Source organism: Moschus berezovskii, chromosome 5 (assembly GCF_049115385.1).
Source record: "Moschus berezovskii isolate FMDL1 chromosome 5, NW_MosBer_1.0, whole genome shotgun sequence".
Lineage (NCBI taxonomy): Eukaryota > Metazoa > Chordata > Mammalia > Artiodactyla > Moschidae > Moschus > Moschus berezovskii.
Genome location: NC_142464.1, coordinates 32,395,722 through 32,408,609, shown reverse-complemented (window position 1 = coordinate 32,408,609; position 12,888 = coordinate 32,395,722). Strand labels below are relative to the sequence as shown.

At 37.9% G+C, this 12,888-nt stretch overlaps 1 protein-coding gene across 5 annotated transcripts in view; it reads left to right on the top strand.

Annotated features, from left to right (window-relative positions):
* The window catches only part of C5H4orf17 (chromosome 5 C4orf17 homolog), a 66,168-nt gene that overhangs the window by 42,540 nt on the left and 10,740 nt on the right, over positions 1–12,888 (top strand). For all 5 annotated transcript variants that reach the window (XM_055433999.2, XM_055433998.2, XM_088836213.1 and 2 more), the window contains 3 exons: positions 2,259–2,477; positions 5,655–5,864; positions 8,487–8,551. In XM_055433999.2, coding sequence (XP_055289974.2) covers positions 2,351–2,477; positions 5,655–5,864; positions 8,487–8,551 — 402 coding nt within the window. In that variant the 5' untranslated portion in view covers positions 2,259–2,350. The remainder of the gene's footprint in view (positions 1–2,258; positions 2,478–5,654; positions 5,865–8,486; positions 8,552–12,888) is intronic.

The window sequence follows — 12,888 nt, the reverse complement described above, 5'->3', positions numbered from 1 at the left end:
AGGACAGTAAGATGTGGGCCTTTATTAATAGCAACAAAATGTTGCTAGTTTGAGGTGGTGGTGGTTTAGTCACCAAGTCATGTCTGCCTGTGAGCGACCCTATGGACTATAGCCTGCCAGGACCCTCTGTCCATGGGAATCTCCAGGCAAGCAAACTGTAGTGGGCTGCCTTTTCCTTCTTCAGGGGACCTTCCTGACTCAGGGATTGAACCTGCATCTCTTGGGTCTCCTGCACTGCAGGCAGATTCTTTACCGACTGATCCACCAGGGAAGCTCTAGTGAGGTAGTTGTTTTTCAATTGCTAATATTTTTAGAGCAGTTTTTAAGCTTATGGAAGAACTGAGCAGAAAGTACAGGGAGTTCCATATCCCTCTGCCCAGCTTCTCCTATTATTAATCTTGCAGTAGTGTGGTACATTTGTTACAACTGATGAACCAATACTATACATTATTAACTAAAGTCTATAATTTACATTAGAGTTCACTCTCTGTTGTATAGTTCTATGGGTTTTGACAAAATGTATAATGTCATGTATCCATTATCATGGTATTGAACAGTATAGAGGTTTCACTGCCCCCCAAATCCCCTGTGCTCTGCCTATTCATTACTCCTCCACTTCCCCTCTGGAACCCCTGGGAACTGCTGACCTTTTTATAATCTCTAGTTATCCTTTTTCTGGAACGTAACATATTTAAAATTACACAGTATGTGGCATTTTCAAATTGATCTCACTTAGTAATATGTGCTTGCTGTGCTGTGCTTAGTAGCTCAGTCCTGTCCAACCCTCTTGAGACTCCATGGATCGTAGTCCAGCAGGCTCCTCTGTCCATGGGGATTCTCCAGGAAAGAATACTGGAGTCAGTAGGCTATCCCTTCTCCAGGGGAACTTCTCAACCCAGAAATTGGACCGGGATCTCCCACATTATAGTTGAATTTTTTAGCAACTGAGCTACCTGTGAAGCCCATTTAAGGTTCCTTAAACACGTCTTTTCAGGGCTTGAAAACTCATTTCTTTTTAGCATTGAACAGTATTCCAATGTATGGAAGTACACACTTTGTTTATCCATTCCTACTGAAGGACACCTTGATTACTTCCAATTTTTGGCAATTATGAATAAACATTATTTGTAGGTTTCTGCGTTGATGTGTTTTCAACTCTTTGTGTAAACTTGGAATGCAATTGCTGGCAAGAGTATATTTAGCTTTGTAAGAAACTTCTAAACTGTTGTCTAAAGTGGCTGTATCATTTTGCATTCCCATCAATGATGAATGGGCATTCCAGTTGCTCTGCATCCTCACCAGCATTTGGGGTTGTCAATGTTTTGGATTCTAGCCATTTTCAATAGGTGTAGCAGTATCATGTTGTTGTTTCAATTTGCAATTCTTTAATGACAAATGATGTTGAGTATCTTTTCATATAAATGCTTATTTGCATCTGATAATCTTCTTTGATTGGCTTACCTGGTGGCTCAGATGGTAAAGAATCTGCCTGCAATGAAGGAGACCCAGGTTTGATCCCCAGGTTGGGAAGACCCCTGAAGAAATGAATGGCAACCCACTCCGGTATCCTTGCCTGGAGAATCCCATGGACAGAATCTTCTTTGATGAGGTGTTCAGATCTTTTGCCCAGTTTTTAATTGGGCTATTTATTTATCTTTTACCTCTTAGGCCTATGACACTGGGTCTAATAAACAACTGTTGAGTGGTTGAAGAAAAATAATATTACTGAATACTGCAAATAACAACATGCCCAAAACTCTCCATCATCCGTAGATGTAATATCATTCTTTTGCTATTGGATTTTTTTCTCCTTCAAGTTTTACCATCCTCTCAGAAGATATAAATTTAAGATGCTGGTTTTCTTAAGAGTATAATATGAAAAGTCCTCATTTACAGTAAACTGAATGTAAAGCACATTTGTGGGTGTTGTATTTTAAAGCTAATGTTTTATTAAAATTGATTGATAACCATGTCATATATTTTATGTTGGTAATGTTTTACCTTTCTCACAAGTGCTTCGATTTTTCCAGGGAAAATTTTTTTATCTGTTCCACTTATGTCTATCTTGATTTTAATGTTTACAAAATTTTGGTCTTAAAGTAAAATTAGCCTCACATTAACAAATAACATTCTTATTTGTTGCCTCTCTTCTGACATGAGAGACAACTCAGGGCAAATAAAGATGATGGAGAAACGTTTGATGTGCAAGAAAATGTCAAGAACCCCTTGTCTGAACAATTGTCATGCTGTGATTTCAGGGTCTGAGCGCCTCTGGAAGTGAGGTTAACAAGGTACACTCCAAGACCTTTTGTGGCAAGAGTGGAGAGGAGGAAACCAACACTCTGCGAACATGAGCCTCAAATCCCCGATGTCTGCTCCTCAGTTTGAGAGCAAAGGCAGCCATATTCCAGCTAGAAATGGAAGCTGTTTTCTAGTCAGGCACACTCCTCATCCCAGAAGGGTCTGCCACATCAAAGGTGAGGTAATTCAGAGTCCTAGAGTGTCTCTCTCTCATCTACATTTGGACTACTTGATGATTCTGGTGGGTAAACACGGGGGCGTTAGTCAAAATACTGAACCACTGGTGAGGCAGAGGCACGGACTGCTGGGACCAGATGCCAGCACTGGAGCTAGGGCAGAAGAGGCCTGCAGACGACCCCGTGCAGGCACTCACCCCTGGATTATTCGGCTGATAGGAAAGGGACCTGAAGAGGTGTCAAGGGGGCCACTCAGGAAGCTCAGGACAGCAACTGACCCAGTGATATGAAAGTATCTCAATTTTTGACAACCTGCACAGTCGCGTTAACATCTACATGTTAAATACCAGCCTGGAGAACCATGCATGTCATTCACTCACATTCTCTCTCAATCCTTTCTCTTCTTTCTCCCCTCCCTCCCTTTCCCCCTTTCCTTCCTCTCTCCACCTTTCCCTCTCTTTCTTCCTTTATCATTTGAAAATTTAGTTTCAGTCACACCTTATACTCCTAAAATTTTTCCCTATTCCTGTAGTTTCTATTTTTTTTCTTTAATTCTGCAGTAAATGTTGGAATCCCTTCACAGGTAAGTGCTTGGCCATTTTCTCTTTTTAGTCTATACCATAGGCCTAGTCAAATTTACTAATTCCCACTGCAAAACATTATCCAGAAGCTTCTTGTGCAATTTATTGGGAAACAAAGCAGCCATCTATTACTGTCTCTCATAATTCACTTATTAACAGTGCTGTGTCCTGCACACGTACGCTTCCTAAGCTGCCCAGTTTAATATAACACAGCATTGATACTAGAAAGAGGGCCTGGATATAATTTAATATTTGAGCCAAAAGGAAATAGCTATTATCAGAGAATGAATGAGCCCAGAATGCTCTGAGGAAGGAGGTTCCTTTTTTCTAGGTTTTCCTTCCTTCCTTTCCACACAACTTACCTTGTCCTGCCTCCTGTTGCTCACCCTAATGACTCTTTCTCTTCTGCCAGCACAGAGAGCCAATGTATGTCTTTTATGGGGCCTTGTCACGTTGAGACATTCTGGATGCTTTCAAAAATCTAAATCTGATATTCCTAAAGAGGGCTAACATAGTCTCTCTTAGTCATTATCAAGACATGGGAAATGAGAGGTCTGTCTGGGATAGCAGCAAATCTACTCCACTTAACTCCCAGACCAAAGGTCTAAGATGTGGGCCTTGATTCTCAAAGCTAACAAGATGGCAGGACATTTTAAGAAGGGATGTCAGTTCAGTTCAGTTCAGTTGCTCAGTCATGTCTGACTCTTTGTGACCCCATGAATCACAGCATGCCAGGACTCCATGTCCATCACCAACTCCCGGAGTTCACTCAAACCCACCTCCATCGAGTTGGTGATGCCATCCAGCCATCTCATTCTCTGTTGTCCCCTTCTCCTCCTGCCCTCAATCCCTCCCAGCATCAGTCTTTTCCAGTGAGTCAATTTTTCCCATGAGGTGGCCAGAGTATTGGAGTTTCAGCTTTAGCATCAGTCCTTCCAATGAACACCCAGGACTGATGTCCTCTAGGATGGACTGGTTGGATCTCCTTGCAGTCCAAGGGACTCTCAAGAGTCTTCTCCAGCACCACAGTTCAAAAGCATCAATTCTTCAGCGATCAGATTTCTTCACAGTCTAATTCTCACATCCATACATGACCACTGGAAAAACCATAGCCTTGACGGACTTTATTGGCAAAGTAATGTCTCTGCTTTTTAATATGCTATCTAGGTTGGTCATAACTTTCCTTCCAAGGAGTAAGCGTCTTTTAATTTCATGGCTGCAATCAGCATCCGCAGTGATTTTGGAGCCCCCAAAAATAAAGTCTGACACTGTTTCCACTGTTTTCCCATCTATTTCCCGTGAAGTGATGGGACCAGATGCCATGATCTTTGTTTTCTGAATAGTGAGCTTCAAGCCAACCTTTTCACTCTCCTCTTTCACTTTCATCAAGAGGCTTTTGAGTTCCTCTTCACTTTCTGCCATAAGGGTGGTGTCATCTGCATATCTGAGGTTATTGATATTTCTCCCAGCAATTTCGATTCCAGCTTGTGCTTCTTCCAGCCCAGCATTCCTCATGCTGCACCCTGCATATAAGTTAAATAAGCAGGGTGACAATATACAACCTTGATGTACTCCTTTTCCTATTTGGAACCAGTCTGTTGTTCCATGTCCAGTTCTAACTGTTGCTTCCTGACCTGCATACAGGTTTCTCAAGAGGCAGGTCAGGTGGTCTGGTATTCCCATCTCTTTCAGAATTTTCCACAGTTTATTGTGATCCACACAGTCAAAGGGTTGGGCATAGTCAATAAAGCAGAAGTAGATGTTTTTCTGGAACACTCTAGCTTTTTCAATGATCCAACAGATGTTGGCAATTTGATCTCTGGTTCCTCTGCCTTTTCTAAAACCAGTTTGAACATCTGGAAGTTCACGGTTCACATATTGCTGAAGCCTGGCTTGGAGAATTTGGAGCATGACTTTACTAGCGTGTGAGATGAGTGCAATTGTGCAGTAGTTTCAGCATTCTTTGGCATTGCCTTTCTTTGGGATTGGTGTGAAAACTGACCTTTTCCAGTCCTGCGGCCACTGCTGAGTTTTCTAAATTTGCTGGCATATTGAGTGCAGCACTTTCACAGCATCATCTTTCAGGATTTGAAATAGCTCCACTGGAATTCCATCACCTCCACTAGCTTTGTTCGCAGTGATGCTTTCCAAGGCCCACTTGACTTCACATTCCAGGATGTCTGGCTCTAGGTGAGCGATCACACCATCGTGATTATCTTGGTCGTGAAGATCTTTCTTGTACAGTTCTTCTGTGTATTCTTGCCACCTCTTCTTAATATCTTCTGCTTCTGTTAGGTCCATACCATTTCTGTCCTTTATCGAGCCCATCTTTGCATGAAACGTTCCCTTGATATCTCTAATTTTCTTGAAGAGATCTCTTGTCTTTCCTATTCTGTTGTTTTCCTCTATTTTTAGCAAACATAATTTGCTACACTGACTTTTAAAGATTGTCCACCCAGCACTGGTTCATAAAATCTGAAGTCTGACATCTTTATATACATTTTATAATATCTGGTTGGAAAATTGCTAAGCATTCAAAGAAAACCCGCCAAAAACCTAATCTGGTGGTTTGTTCTTCTCATCTGTACTCATTTAGGTTTGAATAACATTCCGATCTGTAATGTGAATGATGATGAGAACTCATTCAGAACATTGTGGGGTGTTGGCCAGTCCCACCACTCACAGAAAGATGAGATACCATATGCCAGATGCAGCTACCCACCCAGTGCTGTGGCCACGGAGAGCCCTGCCAGAGGAGTCTCGCCAGCCCTTAACGGGGTCAAAGTGTCCCCATGGCCTCATTCTGGTGAGTCCCTCTTAATTCATGAAATCTTTCCTAAGTCTTCCTGCCAACTATCAGGAGGGAAAATATCTATATAATTGCTCACATAGCTGCAGTCATTTTTAAATAGTCATGAAATTTTCCCACTGTGAAATAGTTATTCATTACAAAAATTTCTACTCACCTAATCTCAATTCAGTTCAACACTGTTAATAAATATGATTTAAAGTTATCATTATTATTAATTGTGTCCAAGCCAAATCTGGCATGCTTCTAGTCTTTAAGCCCTACAAAAGTAGCTAAGAGAGACCAAAAATGAATGTTAGCCAACACTGGTAGAGAAACTACTCCAGACCAAAACTGAGTCAGGGAAATGCAGTAAGGATGGAATGTCATGTTTACCTTTTCCTCACTGGACGGTCACCTCCTTGAAGTCAAGACCCAGTTTTACTGTTCTCCCAGGTCCTGGAATAGGACCTGATCTTTAGCAAACATTTAATTCAATTAATTAATGCTTATTAAGTTAAATTTAAAATAATTACTCAAAAGTACAGAATGATGACTGTAGTTAGTAATACTATATCATATATTTGAAAGTTAACACAGTAGATTTTAAATTTTCTCATTACAAGAAAAAATATGCAACTACTGGTGATGAATGTCAACTAAACTAATTGATAATCATTTTACAATATATATATATCAAATCATTATGTCATACAAGGAGTTCTAGATGGTAGAAATTATACCCAGTACTTTTCCCTCTGTCCTTTATAATTACAAACTATTACTAACACTTTCAGGGCACATGAAAATTATTTTGGTATAATGTGGTAAAACATATATATCTTCTAAAACATAACAGTAAAAGGAATAGATTCCATTCTAGAGTCTTCACATGAGTTAACTCATTTCATCCTTTTCACCAGCAATGAAGCATTAAAACCCACTTATTCCACCATATTTCTAGTGTCCCTTCTTGTACTGTAGAACCTAGAAACCTACAAATTACTTTTGCGAGAGTCCCTTGATGAGAATGAGGAGTTGCCATCTGGTATGACTTATACTGCAGACGTAGGGTTAAAGTCACCTTTTTGGCTGCTGTCCGCTATCAAGTGTGGCTGGAGACATGGAGTTTTCCTAAGACAGCAACTCAGTGTTCAGATACTGGATTTATGGGTGTTAAAAGGCAAAATCGGCAGATGTGGTGACCTTCTGATTGCAACAGTGATTCAATGCCTAAGACTTAGCCTCATGGATATTGTGACAGCAATTGACATAGCCATGGCCTCCCGAGTCTCCTTCCTCCAATTGTGATAAAGGCTGTGCCTGCCTTGGTGGGTCAGGTGCATGGTGGTGTTCTTGAAATGATTTATGAAGATCAAGACAGAGTTCACTCTCACCTTCCCCCACTGTGCCCATAAGTCTATTCTCTACTAGCATTGACATATATACACTATCATGTGTAAAATGGATAGTGAGAAGTTACTATATAACACAGGGAGCCCAGCCTGGTGCTTTGTGATGACCTAGAGGGGTGGGAAGTGGGAGGGGAGGGAGGCTCAACAGGAAGGGGAGATACATAATAATTTATGTATATAATATATAATAATGTATTAATGACAATTCGTGCTGTTCTGACTATACAGGGGATATATATATTTATTTAAAGGGGAGATATATAATTTTTATATATGTACTAATTTATATATATATGGCAATTCATATTGTTGTACAGAAGAAACCAACACAACATCGTAAAGCAATTTTCCACCAATTAAAAAAAATCTACATTAAAAAGGGTTCACTGCTCCAACTCTTCTAATGATATTACAAACAGCTAAATTCTATGTATTATTTACATTTTTGCTTAAAACAGATGAGAGGTTTTTGTTTCCCACAAGTGGACACTAAGCAGAATCACTACCCATAACTTCCTTCTCACTACTTGGAGAGAGGTAACTTTATACTTAAAAAAAAAAAACCTTTCCTCAGCTTGAACTAATGAATTCAGTTACTACTGTGTATACGCACAGAATTTTTTCAGCTTTAAAAAATTGTTCTGTTAACTATGGCTTCATTGGAAAAAGAAAAAACAGCATCATACAGAATGTATCTTTAAATGAATGGAAAGGGAAATTAAGCAAATATTTAAGTGTAATTAAGGGTAATTTAATTAGATGGCTATGTGAAATTGGCAGGGTTGCAAGACAGATGAAGTATGTAGAATAAAGAAGGTAATTATAACTCAACACACATCTCTTTTTGTCGACATGGCAAAGAGTACACATATAATCTGTTTAGTTAGAGAAAGTGACAGTTTTATGGACAGAAAACAAATAAAACATGTCTTATACTGAAATACATACTTTTTAAGAACCAGTTTACCCAGATCAAGGAAGTTCTTGTAGTATTTCTTTATTGCTTCTTCCTGGGCATAGAATGTTTTATAAATACACTTTTATTACATTGTTAAAAGTACAATTCTACCTGCAGATTTTCTAGTATTTATAAACAGATCCCTGAGTTGAATTTAACTGAAATTCAGATGTACTCTCATCCATTTCAGCAAGTGATGGATGTATCATGTGGTAGAAATTATTTTTCAGTTTGATCTAAATAAATATATTTTTCCTGTCATTTCAGAGCCCTGTCGAAAAGTCAAGGAGTGCTTCAAAACTTCCAGTGATAATCCCTTAGTAATTAAAAAGGTAAAGAAACAACTATTCACAGCTACCTATTTGGTTTTGACTTCTATCATTTCCTCTCCTTTTCTTCACATATCTTTCTGGAAAAGAGTTTTCACAATACTTTTTTTTTTATAGCTTTTAAGTATAATTAACATGATATAAAATGCACATTTTTAAAGAGTTCAGTTTGATGAATTTTGACATATATATTCACAGACTGAAATCAAGAGAATAAAAACTTAACATGATATAAAATGCACATTTTTAAAGAGTTCAGTTTGATGAATTTTGACATATATATTCACAGACTGAAATCAAGAGAATAAAGACTCCCCGCAGTTTTCTCATGACCCTGGCCCTCTCACAGGCAAACATTTATCTGCTGTCTCTAAAGATTAGCATGAATTTTTTAGGATTTTAGATAAATGAAATTTACAGTGATCTTTTAAAAAATCTGGTTTCTTTAACTCAGTATGTTTAAGACTCATTCATCTTGTTGTGTGTATCATTCCTTTTCTTATTGCTGAGTAGTATTCAATTATATTGATATCTTACAATTTTTTATATGTTCACCTGTTGATGGACTTACATTTCCAGTTTTTAACAAAGCTGATATGAAAATTTGTGTACAAATCTTTGTATGGATATATATTTTCTTTTCTCTTGGGTACATAAGTAGGAATGGAATGACTGGGTCTTACAGTAGTCTGTGTTAGTCACTCAGTCGTGTCTGACTCTTTGCAACTCCACGGACTGTAGTCCGCCAGGCTCCTCTGTCCACAGGATTCTCCAGGCAAGAATACTGGAGTGGATTGCCATTTCCTCCTCCAGGGGATCTTCCCAACCCAGGGATCAAACCTGGGTCTCCTGCATCGCAGGCAGGTTCTTTACTGTCTGAACCACCAGGGAGGCCGGGTCTTACAGCAAATGTATGTTTAAATTTTTAAGAAACTGCCAAAGTTTCCAAAGTGGTTGTAGGAGAACTGGCATTCTCGCCAGTTACAGATAATGGTTTCCTTTCCTGCATATCCTGTTAAAACTCAATATGACCAATATTTTTAATTTTGGCCAATCCAGTGGGTGTGCAATGGTATCTCACTGTGGTCTTAATTTACATTTGTCCAATGACATGTTTTCATGTTCTTACTTGCCATCCATATATTTTTTTATGTAAAGTATATGTTCAAATATTTTGTCAGTTTTTCCAACTGGGTTGTTGGTCTCTTTATCATGAAGTTTTAAACATTTCTTATATATTCTAGATACAATTCTTTTGTCACACATATATTTTGCAAATATTTTCTTCCAATTGAGGCTTACTTTTTTTCTTTTATAATAGTGTCTTTTGAAGAATCAAAATGTACAATTTTTATAAATCCCAAATTAAAAATCTTTCTCATATAGTTTCAAATTCACATGCTGTTTATCTGTTTCTTGTGCCTTACTGCAATGGCTAACCTCTAGTACAATGTTGAACTAAAGTGAGGATAGCAGACATTCTTGCCTTGTACCTAATCAAAAGGGGAAAACATTCAGACTTTTGCCCTTGTGGTATTAGTTTACTTTATCCAGAGGTGCCCTTTACATGGCTGAAGAAGTTTCTATTTCTAGTGTTTTGAGAGTTTTTATCAGAAATGGGGGTATGATTTTGCCAAATGCTTTTTGGGCATCTATTTGAAATGATCATGTGATTTTTGTTTTTCAGTCTGTTAATAATGGTGAATTGCATTGGTTAACCAAATGTTAAACTAGACTGCACTGCTGGAAGAAAACTCCACTTGATTATGATGTATTATTGTTTTTATATATTTAATTTCATAAAACAGTGCTTAGCGTTTTTGTGTCTAGTTCATAAGGGATGTTTGTAGTTTACTGGTAATGAATGTCTTTCCTAGTTTTGGTAAATGGCTTCATAAAATCAGTTGGAAACTCCTTTTCAATAGTCTAGGAAGTTTTATGTATAATTAGTATAATTTTTTATTTAAAAGTTTAGTAGAATTCTTCAGTGAAGCCATCTGAACCTGGAGTTTTCTTTAAATCAAGGTTTTGGTTATGTTTTTCAACAAATTTGTCCATTCATCTAAGTTGTTGAATTTATTGATAAGTCATTCATAAAATATCCTTTAAATTATTATATAATCTGCAGATGTTCTGTCTCTCATTCTTGATATCGGTACGTAACTTGTCTTTTTTTTCCTGATGCTTCTAGTTAGAGGTTTATTAGTTTCATTGATTCTTAAAGAATCGGCTTTTCATTTCATTGATGATCTATTTTTTGTTCTATTTCATTGACTTTGATTCATGTCTTTATATAAGATGAAAACTTATGTGTTGAATTGAGACATTTTCCGTTTCTAATATAGGCATATATTACTATAATTTTTCTACAAACACTGCTTTGGCTACATCCTCCAAATTTTACTTGCTGAGTTTTCCTTTTCATTCTGCTCAACAAACCACCTAATTTCTTTTCAACCTCTTGACTCATAGGTTACTTAGAATTACATTAATTTCCAAATATTTGGGGATTTTAAAGTCATCTTTATGTGACTGATTTCCAATTTAACTCCATTATGGTCAGAGAACATCCTTTACTTTGAAACTTTTTATTTGTTGAGATGTTATATGGTCCAGAATATGCCCAACCTTGATAAATTTTCCATATGTCTATAAAAAGAATGTTCACTCTGTTGGTTCTTGACAGAGTGTTATATAAATATCAATTAGGTCAAGTTGGTTAATAATGTCACTCAAGTCTTCAATAACCTTACTGATTTTCTTTTTTCCATCACATTATGGTTTTTATTTTTAAAATTTTCTTTTTAATTGGAGTGTAATTCCTTTACAATGTTGTGTTAGTTTCTGCTGTAAAACAACATGAATCAGCTATAATATCCTCACCCTCTTAACCCTCCCTCTCATCAAGCCCCTCCCCCTACACACACACAATCCCACCCTTCTAGGTTGTCTCCTTTTTCTATCAGTTATTGCTTTTTTCCCTGGGTCCTGGTGCACCTAGACCTTGTATGCACCCTCCAAGAGTAGATTTTCTGTTTCCCCCAGTCCTGTGGAATTTTTGCAATCAAATACCACTGGCCTTCCAAGCCTGATTCTCTGGAGCCTTCTCCTACTGTTACCAGACACCCAGCCTGGAAAGCCTGAGGTGGGGCTCAGGACTTTCACTCCTGTGGGAGAACTTCTGTGGTATAATTAGTTTTCAGTTTGTGGATCATCCACCTTGTGGATATAAGATTTGATTTAATCGCACATGTCCCTCCCACCATCTTGTTGTGGTTTCTTTGTCTTTGTCTATAGGGTATCTTTTTTGGTACGCCCTACATTTTTTTGTTTTTTTCTTTTTTGATGGTTGTTCAGCACTTAGTTGTGATTCTGGTGTTTTCATAAGAAGGAGCCATCTTGATGACAAGTCCTTTTTCTAATTCACGTTATAATTTCTTCTTTGACTCATGATTTAATTATTACACATTATGTATGAAAAATCATTTGTAGGAATCTGAAGATCATGATAAATGCACTTTCTTCCAGAGAATTGGTGTTTGCTTCTGTAGGAACTCTGAGGCCCTACCAGCCTCGACCAATTTCCCCAAGTTCAAGTCTTGATCTAAGGCTATATTTCTTCAAGGACTTTGCATTTCTAGGTCACCTTGACCTTAAGGGTGTATACCTTTGTTGGCCTTTATTTGGGTCCTGTCTTTCAGGAACTTTAAGACTGTCAAAAGGAAAGTTTTCATTTTCTGGAGTAAGATAATGATCTCAGGGAAAAAATGGATACTGTACACCCTACACCTCAAGTGTCTCATTTCTTTTTTATTTTTTGACCCATTAAGTCCCAAGTTATTCATGCCTTGACAGTTTAAACTTAAAAAAATACTTTAATCTGCCATTTCAGCTGTGGTCAGTGCAGGGCTGAACATAAATATATACATGCACATACACACATATATACATTATGTAAATGTGTGTGTGTATATATACATATACAAGAAGTCTATTCCCCTAAACAAGAAGTCTGCATAATAAACCTTAACAGAAGAGTGCATATACAATATGGATATACAATACAGCTTTATTTTCTCTTGTGTTGTTTACTTGCTCAATCATATCCAATTCTTTTGTGACCCCATGGACTGGAGCCCACCAGGTTCCTCTGTCCATGGGATTTCCCAGGCAAGAATACTAGAATGGGTTGCCATTTCCTTCTCCAGGGGATCTTCCCAACTCAGGGATCAAACCCATGTCTCCTGCTTGGCAGATGGATTCTTTACCACTGAGCCACCTGGGAAGCCCTTATTTTCATTAAAAATCAACAATTGAATACTGTTCTAGAGATGGTAATC